This window comes from Polistes dominula, unplaced genomic scaffold, assembly GCF_049000335.1.
Source record: "Polistes dominula isolate Pdom_NZ unplaced genomic scaffold, Pdom_raw_medaka contig_49, whole genome shotgun sequence".
Lineage (NCBI taxonomy): Eukaryota > Metazoa > Arthropoda > Insecta > Hymenoptera > Vespidae > Polistes > Polistes dominula.
Genome location: NW_028300914.1, coordinates 2,112,921 through 2,130,152, shown reverse-complemented (window position 1 = coordinate 2,130,152; position 17,232 = coordinate 2,112,921). Strand labels below are relative to the sequence as shown.

The following is a 17,232-nucleotide window of genomic DNA, read 5'->3' as shown; positions in this document are numbered from 1 at the left end:
AAGTATATAAAACATTTGGAAGCTGTAGTTTTCTTTTTTTTTTTTTTTTTGAATATATTCTTTTGTGAGAATGTAATCATTTATAAATTTGATAATATTCATATGGGTATAATTTTAGGTACATGAATATTTAAGATCAAAATTATGTTCTCTTTATGAAAATGATTGCATCTTCGACAAATTTGAGTGCTGTTGGAGTGGTAATGATTGTGCCATTATGACAGGCTCATATAATAATTTCTTTAGAGTATTTGATCGTAATACCAAACGTGATTTAACTTTGGAAGCAGCACGTGACATTGCCAAACCCAAAACTCTTCTAAAGCCTCGTAAGGTTGGTTAAATGCTATTCTTCAAAGTTTGTATTGTCAAGTAAAAAACCTTTATGTAAAAACTAATTAGCTTTATCATCATGCGGATAGGTTTGCACTGGTGGAAAACGTAAAAAGGATGAGATTAGTGTTGATTGTTTGGATTTCAACAAAAAAATATTACATACTGCATGGCATCCATCTGAAAATGTGGTAGCAGTTGCTGCCACCAATAATCTTTTCTTATTCCAAGATAAACTCTAGCACATCTGCATGCAAGTATGTTAGAAGATATTTTCATGTAATATGTTTCAATAAAAATAAAATATCTTTTTGTTGTTTGTATGTATAATTATATCAAATGTACATTGTAAGTATTAAAGAAAATATCTTGTATTACAGATAATACAACGGTATATATTGACGTGAAAACGTGTCACGTTAAAACTAAATGGACACAGTGAAACAATAGGTGTCGGAAATTACATTGACGAAAGTCGACTATTTGCTTGTCAAGTCAGTCGATTGACCGAAAAGTGGTGTACATAGCGCCGTCCACACAGCTCACGCGTTCATATAAGTTATATATACACCTACCATGCAGAAATTTGCACCTGATACTACCTTGCCATGCGCATACATGTACATAGATGCATGTAAGTTAAAACACATGCATAAGACTTCTCTCAACAAAAAAAAAAAAAAAAGAAAACAAAAAAAAAAAAAAAAACTCTTAAGTTGACTAGTTCAAATAAGTTTGCACACGGAGAGAGTCACACTCTCTTCTCAACTGATGATAAAATGTATCGTCAAGTCAATTATTTGATAATTGTATCGACGATAATATATTATTATCAAGTTTTTTCTTACACCAAAACGTGCAGCTGAATTTCTCTAGCTTTGTTCTTCTACTACAGTAAAATTGCGCTACTACACTATGCAGAGGAGACGGTCAGTGAAAATATCTCAAATAATTCGCCCATACCATTATATAAAAACGAAACAAAAAAAAACACAAAAAACAAAAAAGTCGTCTTTTAATATAACACGCCTTATGATCAGTTATACAAATAATAATACAATTACAGACAGTGGATATATAACCGATGTTTCGGCATGAGCTGAATATATTGCACAGGCAATTATTTGTGCTTTATTTATCCACTAGATTTATTAAATTGAGTTTTTACAAAAAAAAAAAAATAAAATAAATAAAGAAAATAAATAAATATCGCTATCACGTGTGCCAATGAGATTTAATCGTTTACTTTCATATTCGTGAGTATTTTATGAAGATTATTATATACTTAATAATAGTAATAATTACAAAAACATGATAGCAATGGTATATAACTACCAGGACAGGATCATGTTTCTTTACTACTATTCTATTCTTTTCTTTTCTTTTTTTTTCTCTCTTTATTTCCTGAAGACATATTGCTATTGAAATCTTCGTATATTAAAAACCTATTTCGAATATATTTATTAGTAAACTCTGCTTAATGCGCATTTAGCTGAATGAAATAATAAAACATCAGTTACCAAATACCAGGAACAAACCAATCTTATACATATGTAGGCCTATACACATATACATACATACATACATACATACATTATCTTGTTTTTATTTTCATAATAAATCTATTGTTACGTGTATTTCCTATAATTGCATTAGCTAATATGGATCAAGGAATTATATGGCACAAATTTCTGCTTTCAACGGATTCGGGTAAAAATAATAAAATCTTAAAAAAAAAAAAAAAAAGTTACAAATGTTATTATAAAACGATGAGAGAAAAGTAAAGAAGAAGAAGAAGAAGAAGCAGTGTTACATATGATAATGGATACAGCAATAACAAAAAAGAACATTCATTTATATAAAATTAAAATTATTTGTGTAAAAGATAAAAAAAAAATAATAATAATAATAATAGGAAGTGAAAAAAAAAAACAAAAACAAAAAACTAATAATTATATAAAAGAAGAAAATGTGAATTTTCTAAATATTATTACTCTACTCTCTTATTAATTTTATTTATTGAAACTCGTATGCATCATAAACAAACAGTGAAAATAATACAGTACAGTTGTTGATGGTGATGATGGTGGTAAGCTGGGCTTGCAGAGAGAGAGACTTTACATAAAATATGTAATAATAACTTAATTAATAACTTAAACACACACACACACACATACACGAGAATAACGTAAAAATTTTCGAATAAGTGTACCAACGGGTTTAACACTCAGTTTGAGTATATGGCCAATGAGCCAAGCTCTTCGTATCTATGTTGTATTTAGTATTTATACCATCTCTTAAATATTGTGTAGTAGAACTATGAAACCTAAAAAGAAGAGAGACAACAGAATATAATAAGTTTTATCTTAGGCAGATTCAATTGATGATGATGATAATGATGATAATGATGATGATGATAATGATGATTGCACTAATTTTTGTGAAATACAAAACAGGCTTCTTTTAAACAACAACAACAACACCATATATATTTTTTTACATAATTAGTATATCTCACCATAATACATACATACTTATGCAGTCTGGATTTTGCTATATGCATATACATTGAGGTGCTCCAAATGTTCTTAAGGCTGTCGTCCAATTATTTTATTAATTATTATTTGCTTTTCATTTTCATTTATAGCGTTCTCAATGAAGAATATGATGACTTCAAACAAATCAACATTTTATGTCATTTTTTGTTTTGTTTTGTTTTGTTTTGTTTTCTTACATCAACAATAATCTTCTTCTCATCATTTAGATTTGTTTGTTTTTTTCTTTTTTTTATTATTATTATTATTAAAATGTGTATTAATTTACGGTGAATTTTCTTAATCACTTTTTTACTTAAATGATGGTTCATAAGTGCCTTGAAGCGCATTAAGAGTGCTCGATTATTAAAACAGAAATTCTAAAGTAACTAAATTCTTACAGGTGTTTTTTAATACGGATTATAATGATAATAATAATAATATTAATAATAATAATAATAATAATAAACAATTTCATAAACACACTGATTGATATAATATAATACTTCAGGATGCAAATGATTTTGGTAATGAGAAACAGAAAGAATAAAAAAGAATAAAAAGCACTCAAAAATGTATAAAAAAAAAAAAAAAAAAAAGCACCAGACTTTTAAATGTAATATTCACGATTAATGATTTTCCATATCAAGAAAGTAAGAAAGAAAGAAAGAAAAGAAAAAAAAAAGGAAACTTTAGAAACAAACAATTTCCCATTCTTAGGAAATTATTATTATTATTATTTCTTTCGATAGAGAATTAATATTTTTCACTTTGACACTAAATGATTCTTTAACGTTACACGTGAACAAAACAAAAAAAAATTAAATGAAGTAATATGAAAGAATAAAAGAGGATAGAGAGAGAGAGAGAGAGAGAGGAAGAGGGAGGAAGGAAGGAAGGAAGGAATAAAGAAAAGCTGTTAAATATTCTGTTAATTATAAACAGTAATAATAGATTGACATTATTTTTATTTTAAAATGACAACACACAATTGAAATGTTTTTTTTTTTCTTAATTAACAAACTATTCATTTCAAATTAATCGTCTGATTAATTAGAATTAAACATATATTTGATTTTGAGTAATGAAATAATTCAAATGCATTTATTATGCTTCCTGTAATGCAGTTGTAAAATGATAATACTGTAAAGAATCTTTTTTCATATAATATTTATTAACCCTTTCGTTATGGGCGTATTTTCGGTGATGCTATTTCTACTGTAAGGGCTGCTAATGCGTGCAGCTTCGAAATTACACTTTATTTTTAAGTAATTTTCTTATTGATATTAACAATTTTTAAATCAAAAGAAACAAAACAGTAAAATTACATGTCCATTGTATGAGATATTTGACGTTCTATAACTGCATATGTTCGTCTTACGTAAAATACGTGGTATTTTATGAAGGGCCACTATAGTGGCCCGTAGTATCTCAGTTGCATCTTATGGAGGGTCACTATAGTGATCCATAATAGCGAAAGGGTTAACTTATTTAACAAATTTGTTAAAAAAAAAATAAACTTATTTCTCTTCCAAAAACAAAAAAATAATAAAATTGCAAACTAATGTATAAGAAAAATAAAACATAAGTTATTTAATATATCACGTTAGCTGTAAAACTTGTGATATAATAAATTACATCAAAAATAGTGTTCTTGAAACCAAAAAAAAAAAAAATTAAATCAATTTTAAATATAATATTAACTGCACTGCACGAATCATGATAATTGCAATGTCATCATACAAAGAATGCAAATAATAATAAGACTCATTGAGAATTTGGCTCAATGTATATTAGGAAATTTGTATTATTTATAAATTGTCAGTTTATATAGAAGAAAACGAAGAAGAAGAAGAAGAAAATGAAGATGAAGGAAGATCTATTGAAATCTATGTTTGTGTAACATGTAATTGCAAAATTATCTTATGTATTAACAGCAGCAGGACCTATTAATTACATTTAGGAAAATTGTTCCTTGATGTTTTAAATGATCCATGAAAAAAAAGAGAGACAAACAAAAGATCAAAAACAAACGAGGATGTAAAAAAGAAAGAAAAAGAACAAAACAAAAAAAATAATAATAAGGAAAGTTAAAGGTTATCAAGATCGATTATTATTTGATCGATCTTTAAACCTTTTTAACTTCTTTATTAATAAATATATTATAAGTACATATATATATATATATATATATTAAGAAAAATTCATATTTCGTCTTGTGTTGTTAAATTCATCAACAAAAGTCATAACATTACTTTATTAGAACGTAAAATCATCGTCATATTCCTTCATCCCCCAACTATACGTCCCCCCCCCTTACACCCTTAAAATCCTTTTATTATAATAATGTTACTATTATTATCTTTTCGTTATTTGTTTCAGTTTTTGTTTTTTTTTCCTTTTTTGTTAACTGCTATGCAGGATTTTTTAGTCAATGATAATAATAACGATGATCTGATTATATCTTTTGATTTATTATTAGATTATTATTATAATTGATTTATCTTCGTGATTGGTTGTTAGGATTAAATTGAATAAATGCGATGTTGAAAAGAGGGAGGAAAAAAAAGAGAGAGAGAGAAATAAAAATTATGCGAGTGCAGTTGTAATTCTAGGAAAAAGTGCATGCTCGATGATGATGATGATGATGATGATGATGATGATGATGATGATGCTATGAAAAACAAAAAAAAAATGAAATAGACAAAGAAATGCTTAAAAAAAAAAAAAAAGAATCTTTAATAGAAACAACTTAATGAATAATTATAAATGTCGTCTAAATTGAGATGAGATGAGATAGTTCAGTGTAAGAACGCTGCTTAAAAACAACGAGGTTTAGATATTAAAAATTTGAATAATGGAAACAAAGAAGAAGAAGAAGTTGAGGATATTGACAAAGCAATACGCGAGTACTACTTGTCTTCTCAAAAAACCCCCATATAATTCCCATAATTCATAGAGAGGATTCATTTTCAATCCTTTTACTTTCACAACCTCCATTTTTGTATTCCTGATAAGAGAAGACATGTTGTAACGATTCTTATTAATTATGTTTGATTTACTTGAAATGCCTTGCGACTTTCGCTACCACCTATCCGGACTAAAAAAAAAAAAAAAAAAAAATTGAATTCAGATAAAAGATAATGATAAAGATAAAAAAAAAAGGAACATTGATGAAAATAATAATTGAGAAGATTTCGAACTTTGGCTCTCGCAGGACCTGTCTCGTGTGATAATAATAAATGTGTCATTGTATCGATTAGCTAAAGCTCTATTTTTATTAACGAGACCACGTAAAATACGTATAATCCAGAAATTAGGATTTTTATAGCTCGCAATTTAAGTGTAGTGTCGTCTTTACTCTTGTATTTGCGTGCGCCCAAAGCGCAACACACGATTAAATATAGAAAAAAAAAAAAGAAACAAACAAACAACCAAAAATAAATAAACAAACACACAACACACCATGAATGCATTTGTTGCGTGCATATTATAAAAAAAAAAAATGATTATTATGCTGAAATTATCTCGTCGCATATTAAAAGAAAAATATCTTTTTTTTTTTTTTTTGCGATATCATGATAATATATTTAATAGAACAAATGGGACAAAAATAATAAACGAACGAAAAATAATGAACGAACAAATAAATACAGTGACTGTGCGTACGGCGAACGATACCTAAACAATAAAAATAAAAATAATAAAAATAAATAAAAGACACATCCTTCGCATTTTGCACGGAACGATTAAAGCTAAGCTATTATTACATACATACATACATATATATATATATATATAAATATACATATAATGAGAAAACAAAAAAGAACAATATATACCATTTTTGTACAAAGTTTCGCGCTGTTTTATGTTTCTCTCTTGTGCTTTTTCTTCTGCACTCTTTCTTTATTTAATTCGCGTATATCATTTTTCATTTATAAAATTGCATATGAAAATAATTACATCACTTATTGTAATCATTTTTTTTTATTTTTTTTTTTGATGATTACTCTTATTGGCAAATTGTGTTTTTAACCCTTTGCACTCCGCACGACTTTCGATGCTGCGTAGCTACAACTCTGCGACACAGAAATGGCACATTTACAGACCCCCCTCATATTATTTAGTATAACTTTGGAACCAAGTAACGGATTCTAATGATATTGGATTTATATTAATCGGTAGACATCAAATAACATATTTACCAAAAGAACTTATTTATCAAGAGAATGTGTGTGTGTGTAATGGCATTGCAATTGAAAAAAATGCGAGCAACGCGTTCCATTGATATTTGAAATGTGACACTATTTGATAATATTTCTTTGTACATTATAAATCTCGCTATAAAATGCGAGATATGCTCTTATAAAAAACCTTTCTTCTACAAATTTTTCTTATCGTTCTTTTCAAGTTTGATCAAAATGTTCTTGGACTGTCGTGAATACACTCGTCTCGCATTCTCTTCCAATACAAAACCCGCTGACATTTTTTTTTTTATATATCTTTGTTATTTTATTAGATTTTAATTCGATGTCTTGTGCTATTTTAAGAGAAAACATCAGGGAAACATGCATGTCTCAAAAAGTTGTGCTGAAATAACTTAATTCCTCGTAATCACTAATAAACTTTAATGTCTCATACGTTGAGACAGTGGAGTGCAAAGGGTTGATTCAATGTTTCGTTTTTCTTTTTTTTTTTTCAAAATTTATAATCGTATGAATATATTCATGAACGTGATGTGAAAGAGAAGAGAAATGAATAAAATGAAGGTGTAGGAGAGGATATAAATAATTTTAGTTGAATTTTATAGCAGCGAATTGTGCCTCGAGTGACTTATTAGCTGACTTCTTCTGCGATCGAATATTTTTCTGAGCATCCCGATCTCTCTTGGAACATTCCTCGGTTCTCTAAACTAACGATATTATAAAAAATACTGGACAGGAAGAAGACTTTTAAACAAGTTTTAACCCTTTCGCATCAGCTGGGACATATGCTGTGTCCCATTTTGGAAAATTTGTCAATCAATTCAAAACTCAATAGTGAAATCAATGTTGTTGATATGGTGCACTGTTATGAGGACGTTTATGCATCTCTCCAAGTCATTCAATCTTTCAGGCATAAAAGTTATTTTATCAAATAATCGCTTGGAGGAGAAATTAACTGATTCTTTATAATGGGACGCACTCAGATTGATTTTTCGCCATATTGAAAGGGTTCAAACAATACTGTGTGTGCTGAGAGAGACCCACGAAGTGGAATTTTAGATCAGTTGAGTTGTGTCAGAGTAGTAGAACAACGAGAGACTTTAAACAAGAGAATCGCAATTTATGCTCTCGTCAAAGCATTACGAGTAAACGAACTATTACTCTTTTTGCAAATAATATAAATAAATAAATAAATAAATAAAAAAAGAAGAAGAAGAAGAGAAAAAAAAATAAATAAAACAAAAAGACACTTGTATTATAAACATAGCAAATAATGTTATTAAATAGAATATACAAGGAAGAAAGCGTGTGTTACATCTTGATCGATAAATTGTTTTCATGAAAGGATACAACACACACACACACATATAAATACATCATTGTGTAGGAATGATTATAATGTAATAATATGCTGAACAATGAACAAATATGAACAAGAGATAGATAGAAAGATTTTTAATGAGTGGGTGCTTTGGTATGAATTATTATAATCTGTATGATGATACGAACGTTTCTTTTTTTTTTCGAGTAATCGCATTTCCCTTTTCTGTGTAAATAAGGAAAGAGCATTTTTTCATTCGTCAACTTATTTGTTTATTCCGTTTTATTTTGTTTTGTTTTGTTTTTTTTTTTTAATGGCGAACATAACTCGATCTTTTTATAATTTTACATTTCAAATCTGATTTTTTTATTTTAATATACAAATATTTATATTTTAAATATAATTTTTAGATTAGATTATTCATTATACACACAATGTCGCGAATTTTTAATCTCTTAAAAAGAGAAAAAAAGTTAAATAATTATTTCTAATTGATAAATCAATAAATAAATGCATATATTGTTCTCTTTCGATAGAATAATTTTATGGATTTAATTAAACCCCCTAGTAATACAAAATATTGAAAAATATTAAATACATGTGTATTTAACACGTTCGTCGCCATTAAAAAGAGATTTAATGTCTTTTTAATATTAAATATAAATGTATTCAATATTTTTCAATATTTTGTGTTACTAAGGAACTTAATTATTTTACGATATATATATTTTTTAAATTATTATTTAAATAAGAAAAAAAAAGAATCAAATTCTGTTCTCTATCCCAAAAAAAAAAAAAGCTCAAATCCATCCCCATCATCTGAAACTTTTAGGGAGATTAAAACAAAGTAAACATATACGCTAATAATAAATATCGAAATAAATAGTAACACAATCGTTACCGTGCTTTTTAGGGATTTATTATTGATGATCTTCTAAAAAAAAAAAAATAATAAAATAAAATAAAATTGATAGGAAAGAGAGAGAGAGAGAGAGAGAGAGAAGAAAGAGTATCTCAACGCGTTATTATCCTAAGACGCAAACGCCAACACCAAGAACATTTTTTTCAAATCGTAAGAACACGACGTATTTCCATAAAAATAAAAATAAAAAAATAAAAAAACAAAAATAAACATTTTTAAATGAGAGAGATTGATTGATTGATTGCGGGTGACGAAAGTGATGGACGTATGCTTCCAAATATAATTATTATTTTATAATAATCTCTGTATACCTCTAAGCCCTTCTTCTAAAATCCTAAATCCCAAACTGCCTTATTCACCCTGCCCCACAACCAACCCCCAAACCTTTTGGCCGCGCTTCTACATTCGTTCACAGCCATCGTATTATTATCGTCACCATTAGTTATATGTACACGCGAACAATAAAAGTACGTATTAACAAACAACTACTACTACTACTACTACTACTACTACTACTACTACTCGATGAAACTGTGAATTTGAATAATAAAATTATCAATGATAACATATATATATGACAAATTTCGTTTGTATTAATAAGTTCCGTTTGAGTTTTCTTTTTTTTTTTTTCGATACGATTAGAAAATTTCTTTTTGAAGAAGAAGAATATAAATAAAAATAAATTAAACGGGAATAATATTAAATAAATATATTTTTGAAATAATATTTTAATGAAATGTTTATATATTATACGTACTTTTCTTTTTTTAAATTTTTCTTCGTATTTCATCGTAATACTTCGTCTATTTTCGGAAACACACGTTAATCAACAGACCAGCCATCTCTTGGCACTTACGATTATTACTTGTTCCTTGAATCGTGGTGTTATGTCGATAAAACAGTAAATCACTTAACCAACCAAGTAAACCAATTAAATGTGACCATCGGAGCAATGTGAAGTCAGACGTATACCAATAGAATTGACGACATTTCTAGAATAAAAACATGATTGACAAAAAACAAAAATCATTGAAGATTTATTGATATAATAGTCAGTCTTATGAGTTTTTAATTTGTTAATATTAATAATTATTTAAGAAAAAAAAAAAGTATCATTTTTGAAAAAGTAACGATAGTTTTGATTGTAAAGTGAAAAAGTTCATTGTAACTTTTTTCGTCGTCTTCTTGGTTATTCTTCCATTTGTGTTTGTGCTGGACTTTAATTCTTTTAATTTTATCAAACGCAAGTGCTTCAGAAAACAAAATTCGTCGACTTAAAAAAAAAACTATATATATATATATATTGTGTATATAAACACACAAATATTTTTATAAAATTTTAGTTACAATATTTACAACTGTTGAACGTTATTATTTTGTATTGTAATTATTACGTATCTTTTGTCTTTTTTTTTTTAATTTCACGTAGTAAAAATCAATTGATCATATGTTTTTAGTTACAAATCAATCTTAAGCGCCACTGCGTTTTTAATCGGCTAATTCATTGCTTTTTCTTTATTTTTTTATTTTGATTAATATCAAAATTAAAAACGTTAATATTACCAAGAAAAATTCAATTAAAGACGTACGATATGTGACTCTTGTTATTCAGTGAATACATGACTCGTGTGAGCTCGCTGTGTGTTGTGTTCAAACAATTATTAATATTTATTTTTCTTTAATATCTTCCATAAAAAAAAACAAAAAAAAAACAAAAAAAACAAAACAAAAAACAAAAGTGTCTTCTTTAAAATCTTTAAACTTAAAACTCTTCAAATTTTCATCAGTTTTTATTTTAAAACTCAAAACATTGTTATTGTTTGGTTTGTTATCAGAAGTACTTGTGCTTGTGTAATAAAAAATATAACAGTGCTTCTTAACATTGAATTGCATCATCTAGAAGAATTTATCAAAACATAAGTTTTTTTCTTTTTCTTTTTTTTGGTTATAACCAATTTAGTCAAATCATCAAATATGGAATTCCCATTATGGAATAAGTTTTTTATTTTTGCTGATATTATAATGAGAGTGCCACCATTGTTCATTATTGATGGATTATTTCGTCTTGATATTGAAGATTCAGATAAAATTGTTATATTAAACAAAACTGACAATTTCATACTTGACAATGACTCAAGTAGTTTCTTTGAATCTACTTCTTTTTATGGGAATAGTTCCTTCCTAACATATTACTTTAACTTTAAAGAAAGTAATGGTTATCAAACGTTTTTTATGTTAGCAGTGGTGAATATAATATTTTGTTTAGGTAAGAATAAGTACAATTATTTATTATAGTAAGTAAACATTGATACACACACACACATTCACTTATAATTTGTTTTAATATATACACAATAAATATACGTAGAAGAATAATCAAAGTTCATACATTATTAATGTATTTTAAAGTGTTATTTTCTTGATTGTGTTAAAATCAATTTGCATAGGTCACTTATTTTTGTCAAGTAAGGAAAATTACAATTCAGATTAACATATACCTATCAAAATGAAATGAAATAAAATGAAATTTATAAAATGACTAAAGAACATATTTATAAACACATTTATTAATTTCTTATTTAGTACAAAATCATTAGAAACAATATTTGCGATTAAAATATACAATGAAATTACTAGCACCAAATTTATAATTATTTTTATCTAATACAGTTGTTATTTTGTTTTATTTACAGCAATCATAGCAGCTTTATGCGCATTCATGTTATGGACAAAACATCTTATAATTCTTTACTTATACATGACATCTGTAGGAATAATATTTATTTCCTATTGGTCAAATGCTAATACTATCAAAGCTGTAATAGCATATATGAGCAAGCCTGAATATACAGCCAGTTTATTGGATGATATATTAACATTGAATTTAACTTCTATTATTAAAGAAGGAATAGGATCTCTGATTATTCAGAATTATATATTACAGTGTTTACTGGCTACCATTTTTTGTTATATACATTTTGCTCCGAGACATTATATTCTACAGAAATTATTGGTATTAAGTTTTATGGCGCCATCACTTTTGGCTATTTATCCATTACCTGTGAGTATTAATTTAATGTTATTCTATCATTGTTTTGTTTTTTTTTGTTTTTTCTTTTTCAATTCAAATTAATCTTCATAATTGTTTCAGATATCAATTCTTTCTAATACGCCAGTTTATGCTACGCTATTTCCATTAGCTGTTTGTAAATTTATAATCTGGTACAACAGCGTTTTAATTTTGAAGACAATATATCAGGGATATGCTCACGCACGTAATTTTATAAATAATTATGGTCTATCTGCTCTGTTAGAGACAGAATGGTTTCGTTTAAACGTTCCAAGCGTATTACGTACGTTTTGGTTGTTAAGAATAGGAGAACAAGTCATCAAAATATTGGAAAATCATTATGGCGATGATGATTTTTCATATTACGATATGATTAGAACCTTATTGGTAAATGGCTGTGAAACTTTAACGGCATTGTTAGGAATGACTAGTATAATATCACTTATTTGTCATTATATTGGTTGTTTCTTTCAATGGGTATTATTGACTGAAGATGGAGATGAAAAAAGCATTGGTGCAATATCAGCAATGTTATTCTATATATTAGCGTTACAAACTGGACTGACAAGCTTAGATAGAGAAAATCGATTAGTCAAATTATGTAGAAATTTTTGCTTATTATTTACCGCAGTACTACATTTTGTACATAACATTGTAAATCCATTATTAATGTCTCTCAGTGCCTCACACAATTCAGCACTGCATAGGCATTTACGTGCTCTTGCGGTTTGCGCCTTCCTGATATTCTTTCCAGTAACTTTATTGGCATTCCTTTGGTCACAATATAGCGTGAGCACATGGTTATTGGCTGTGTCTATCTTCAGTGTTGAAGTTATAATCAAAGTAATGGTATCCTTGGCTATATACGTATTATTTCTCATCGATACTTATCGTACAGCATTTTGGGAAGAATTGGATGATTGCGTTTATATTATAAGATCATTTGGCAATGTCATTGAATTTGCATTTGGCGTAATATTATTATTCAATGGTTTTTGGATATTAATATTTGAAGCTGGCGGTGCTATTCGCGCGATTATGATGTGCATTCACGCATATTTTAATATTTGGTGCGAAGTTAAAGCTGGATGGTTGGTTTTTATGAAAAGACGTACTGCAGTTAACAAAATAAATTCATTGGCAGAGGCGAAATTTGAACAATTACGATCGCTCAATGATGTATGTGCCATATGTTATCAAGAAATGCAATCAGCAAAAATTACACGTTGCAATCATTACTTCCATGGTGTATGTTTACGAAAATGGCTCTACGTACAAGATCGATGTCCACTTTGTCACGATGTTGTTTATCAACCACAAAATAAAGATGATTATTCTTCAGATTTGCCAGTACAAGAATAGAGATTAAATATTTAAAAAAAAATAAAAATAAAATAAAAATAAAATAAAAAGAAGAAAATGAGAAAAACAATGTCTTCCAACAAGGAGAGATTATAAATAATTATTTGGAATTATTTTCAAAAACAAAACTCGTCATTGGAAGAAAAATAATCGATGAAATTTTTCATTGAGAATAATTACTATGACGCATAGCCTTATTGTGATATTCTTGACACTAATTAATATTGTAAAACTTTCAAGAGATTTCTCAATTGTGCGACATTGATCTTCTAAATTTTATTTGACACATTTTTCTTTTATTTCTTTCTTCAATAACGTAATGTATTTTACAAAAAAAAAATTATACGAATAGGATTCAATTTATTCTTCCTTAAATTTACGATATTTGCTGTTTAATTGCATTGGTAATTAATTAAGTAATATATTAATTTAAATAATTAAAAAAAACTATTAATATATATATATATATATTACTTACTTAATATAATATAAATAAATTAAATAATTATTTTAATTAGTAAATTATAGTAATTTACTTAGTATTTATAATAATTTACTAGTATCTATAATAATTACTTAGTATTTATAGTAATTTACTTAGTAAATTAATTATTTAATTTATTTATATTATATTTTATTTAATTATCCATAACTTAATCTACTAGTAATTTAATGTAACTTCCATTTTTTGTTTTGTTTTTCTTTACATTATCCTGTATAATTTCTATACATATTAATTATCAACAGAATAATGATTTCAATTCGTATATAATTGTTAAAATATATTTCTCAAATTAAAAAAGAATAAATTCCTATATATATATATATATATATATATACAGTGGAACCTTCAATTTCGAAATATGTAATGAAAAATCGAACAATTTGTTCCACAATTATTTATTTATACAAAAATGATACAAAATACAAAATACTAAAATAAAAATGAATCAACACTTTACTTATTATGTTTGGTAAACGAGAATACAACTCGTATTGTAAAACATTGAGATCGTTCATCAAATCAAAATTATTTTGTGCTCATCTTACTGAACATTTGTAAACCAAGTTACTCTCAAACCAAGGTTCAACTGTATCTGTATATAATTAATAATATGTCATTAAGAATGATGTCAGCACAAAAAAAAAAAAAAGAAAATATTCGAAGCCTATTCTTTAAGCTTCTGTACATAAGCTTTATGTGTATATAATGCATGTACACATTGAGATGAAAAAGTCCAATAGATAAAGTAATATTGTTTTATCACGAATGATATATCACGTATGTTACTTTGTTATATACAGTATATGTATATCAAAGTGTATGTATAAAAGTATTTATGATATATCATGTATACTTTTCATATATATCATGTATACTTCATGTATCAAAGTATATGTATAAAAGTATACATGAGATATCATGTATACTTTTCCAAATGAATATTTTTTTCTTTTCTTTTTCTACTAATAGACGAGTATCACATAACTTTCATTTATCATGGGAATTTAAAATTATATGGAATGTTATTTTATTTTAATCAATGATATATATATATATATATATATACATTCATTTCTTTTTGCTTCTTTTTGTAACTAAATCATGTAGATATAGATGTAGAAATGATTTAAAAAAAAAACAAAATTAATTAACATGAGTGAACAAATATATATATAAATAATGTATTTTAAAATACAAAATATGAAAGTGCATAATAATTGTGAAGAAGTTATAAATAAAATCGTGTTAAGTGTATATAAATATATAAGTTATTTGTATTTATCAGGGGGTCGGCAACCTGCGGCTCGCGAGCCACATGCGGCTCTTTGAATGTGAAACTGCGGCTCGCGAGCCACATGCGGCTCTTTGAATGTGAAGCTGCGGCTCGCGAGCCACATGCGGCTCTTTGAATGTGAAGCTGCGGCTCGCGAGCCACATGCGGCTCTTTGAATGTGAAGCTGCGGCTCGCGAGCCACATGCGGCTCTTTGGATGTGAAACTGCGGCTCGCGAGCCACATGCGGCTCTTTGGATGTGAAACTGCGGCTCGCGAGCCACATGCGGCTCTTTAGTTATTGAAAAATTGTTCGAAATCGATTAACGAGGATTAGGCACCCCGATGAATAAATAGATCAGTTTTTTTTTTTATCAAAAAGCTTTATTTATTAGTACAATTTATTGTTGACAAGAAAAAAATGTTGTGACTCTTTAAAAAACTTTGAAATTTTTTAAATTGTAATTTTTGCCTCTTCCGACTCAAAAGGTTGCCGATCCCTGGTATACATTATTACTTAATATATATATATATATATATATATACACTTAAATATAAATATTATTTTCTTGAAAAACATATTAATCTTAATGAAATCAAATAATTTATATATGTATAAAATAAAAAAAGAGAAAATTTATTAAATTGGATTTAATAAATCCATCGAATTGATACAATCAAATATTGACAATTTTATTAACATATTCGTGATCTATAAAATAGTCCAAACGTCATTTACAATTATTTACATTAATAATGGTGATATAATTACTAAATTATTTAAATATTGATAGTTGTAATTCTATGCCATTAGATAATATATTTAATAATTATTAATTTCTTTGTTAAATTTTTGTTTGATTGATTGTTATACATTTATGTGTGCTCATAATTATGAAAGTGATTTAAGTCATGTATCTCTTGTTTGTTTTAATTTTATGTAATATTGAAACAACAAACATTATCTAACGATTCATTTTTGACAATATCCTTTTTAAATTACATTGAATTTATTTAGTTTAAAATAATGTTGTGCGTAATAATTAATAAACTGATTTGTTTGTTTTTTTTTTTTTTTTTAATTTTGACTTTGACCACTTTCATAATTATGAACACATATGTATGTATTCTATTTTATTGTTAAATTTATTACAAATTGTGATATTATTTCTTAACAAAGTTATTTAATATTATAATTATATGTCAAATATATTCACAAAGTTAAATGTTACGTTTGGTGACAACAACACCGATCACGAATGTGTTAATTCATTAATTATAATAATAATAATAATAATAATAAAATGAAAGAATTTATCTATGAAATAAAATAAAATAAAATAAAATAAAAGAAATGCGAAAGGCAAGATGTACTTTAACAAATATTTTAGATTATATAAATAGAAAAATAGTAGGGGAGTGTAAAATGAATAAATATATTCATATCACTTTGTTTTCTCTTCTTATATAAAAATCCAAATAACTCGAAATGATCTGTTTAAAAAAAAATTAATAACAATAAACAAACAAACAAACAAACAAACCAAAAAATATCACATATGTATGTATCGATAACATTTATTGTTAAAGAAAGAAGAAAGAAAGGAAGAAAGAAAAATGCATTCTGTTACAATGGATGAAGATCATTAAAAAAAAAACAAACATTATATTTTTAAATATCGAATATTTATTTAATTCCTATAATT

At 26.6% G+C, this 17,232-nt stretch overlaps 2 protein-coding genes across 8 annotated transcripts in view; both read left to right on the top strand.

Annotated features, from left to right (window-relative positions):
* The window catches only part of tws (protein phosphatase 2 regulatory subunit tws), a 41,802-nt gene extending 40,283 nt beyond the window's left edge, over positions 1-1,519 (top strand). For all 7 annotated transcript variants that reach the window (XM_015321842.2, XM_015321843.2, XM_089179866.1 and 4 more), the window contains 3 exons: positions 119-334; positions 423-590; positions 714-1,519. In XM_015321842.2, the coding sequence (XP_015177328.2) occupies positions 119-334; positions 423-575 (369 nt within the window). In that variant the 3' untranslated portion in view covers positions 576-590; positions 714-1,519. The remainder of the gene's footprint in view (positions 1-118; positions 335-422; positions 591-713) is intronic.
* An 8,512-nt stretch (positions 1,520-10,031) lies between these two features.
* On the top strand, positions 10,032-16,974 carry Trc8 (TRC8 ring finger protein). The gene is made up of 3 exons (XM_015321839.2): positions 10,032-11,584; positions 12,012-12,379; positions 12,470-16,974. The coding sequence occupies exons 1-3, from the start codon at positions 11,293-11,295 to the stop codon at positions 13,748-13,750; spliced, it is 1,941 nt and encodes a 646-aa protein (XP_015177325.1). The 5' UTR covers positions 10,032-11,292; the 3' UTR covers positions 13,751-16,974.
* Positions 16,975-17,232: the final 258 nt, after the last annotated feature.

Coding starts and splice junctions, on each gene's coding strand:
- Trc8 (XM_015321839.2), top strand. CDS start 11,293: ATGGAATTCCCATTATGGAATAAGTTTTTTATTTTTGCTGATATTATA. Junction 11,585..12,011: donor GAATATAATATTTTGTTTAG/GTAAGAATAAGT, acceptor TTTTATTTACAG/CAATCATAGCAGCTTTATGC. Junction 12,380..12,469: donor TGGCTATTTATCCATTACCT/GTGAGTATTAAT, acceptor TAATTGTTTCAG/ATATCAATTCTTTCTAATAC.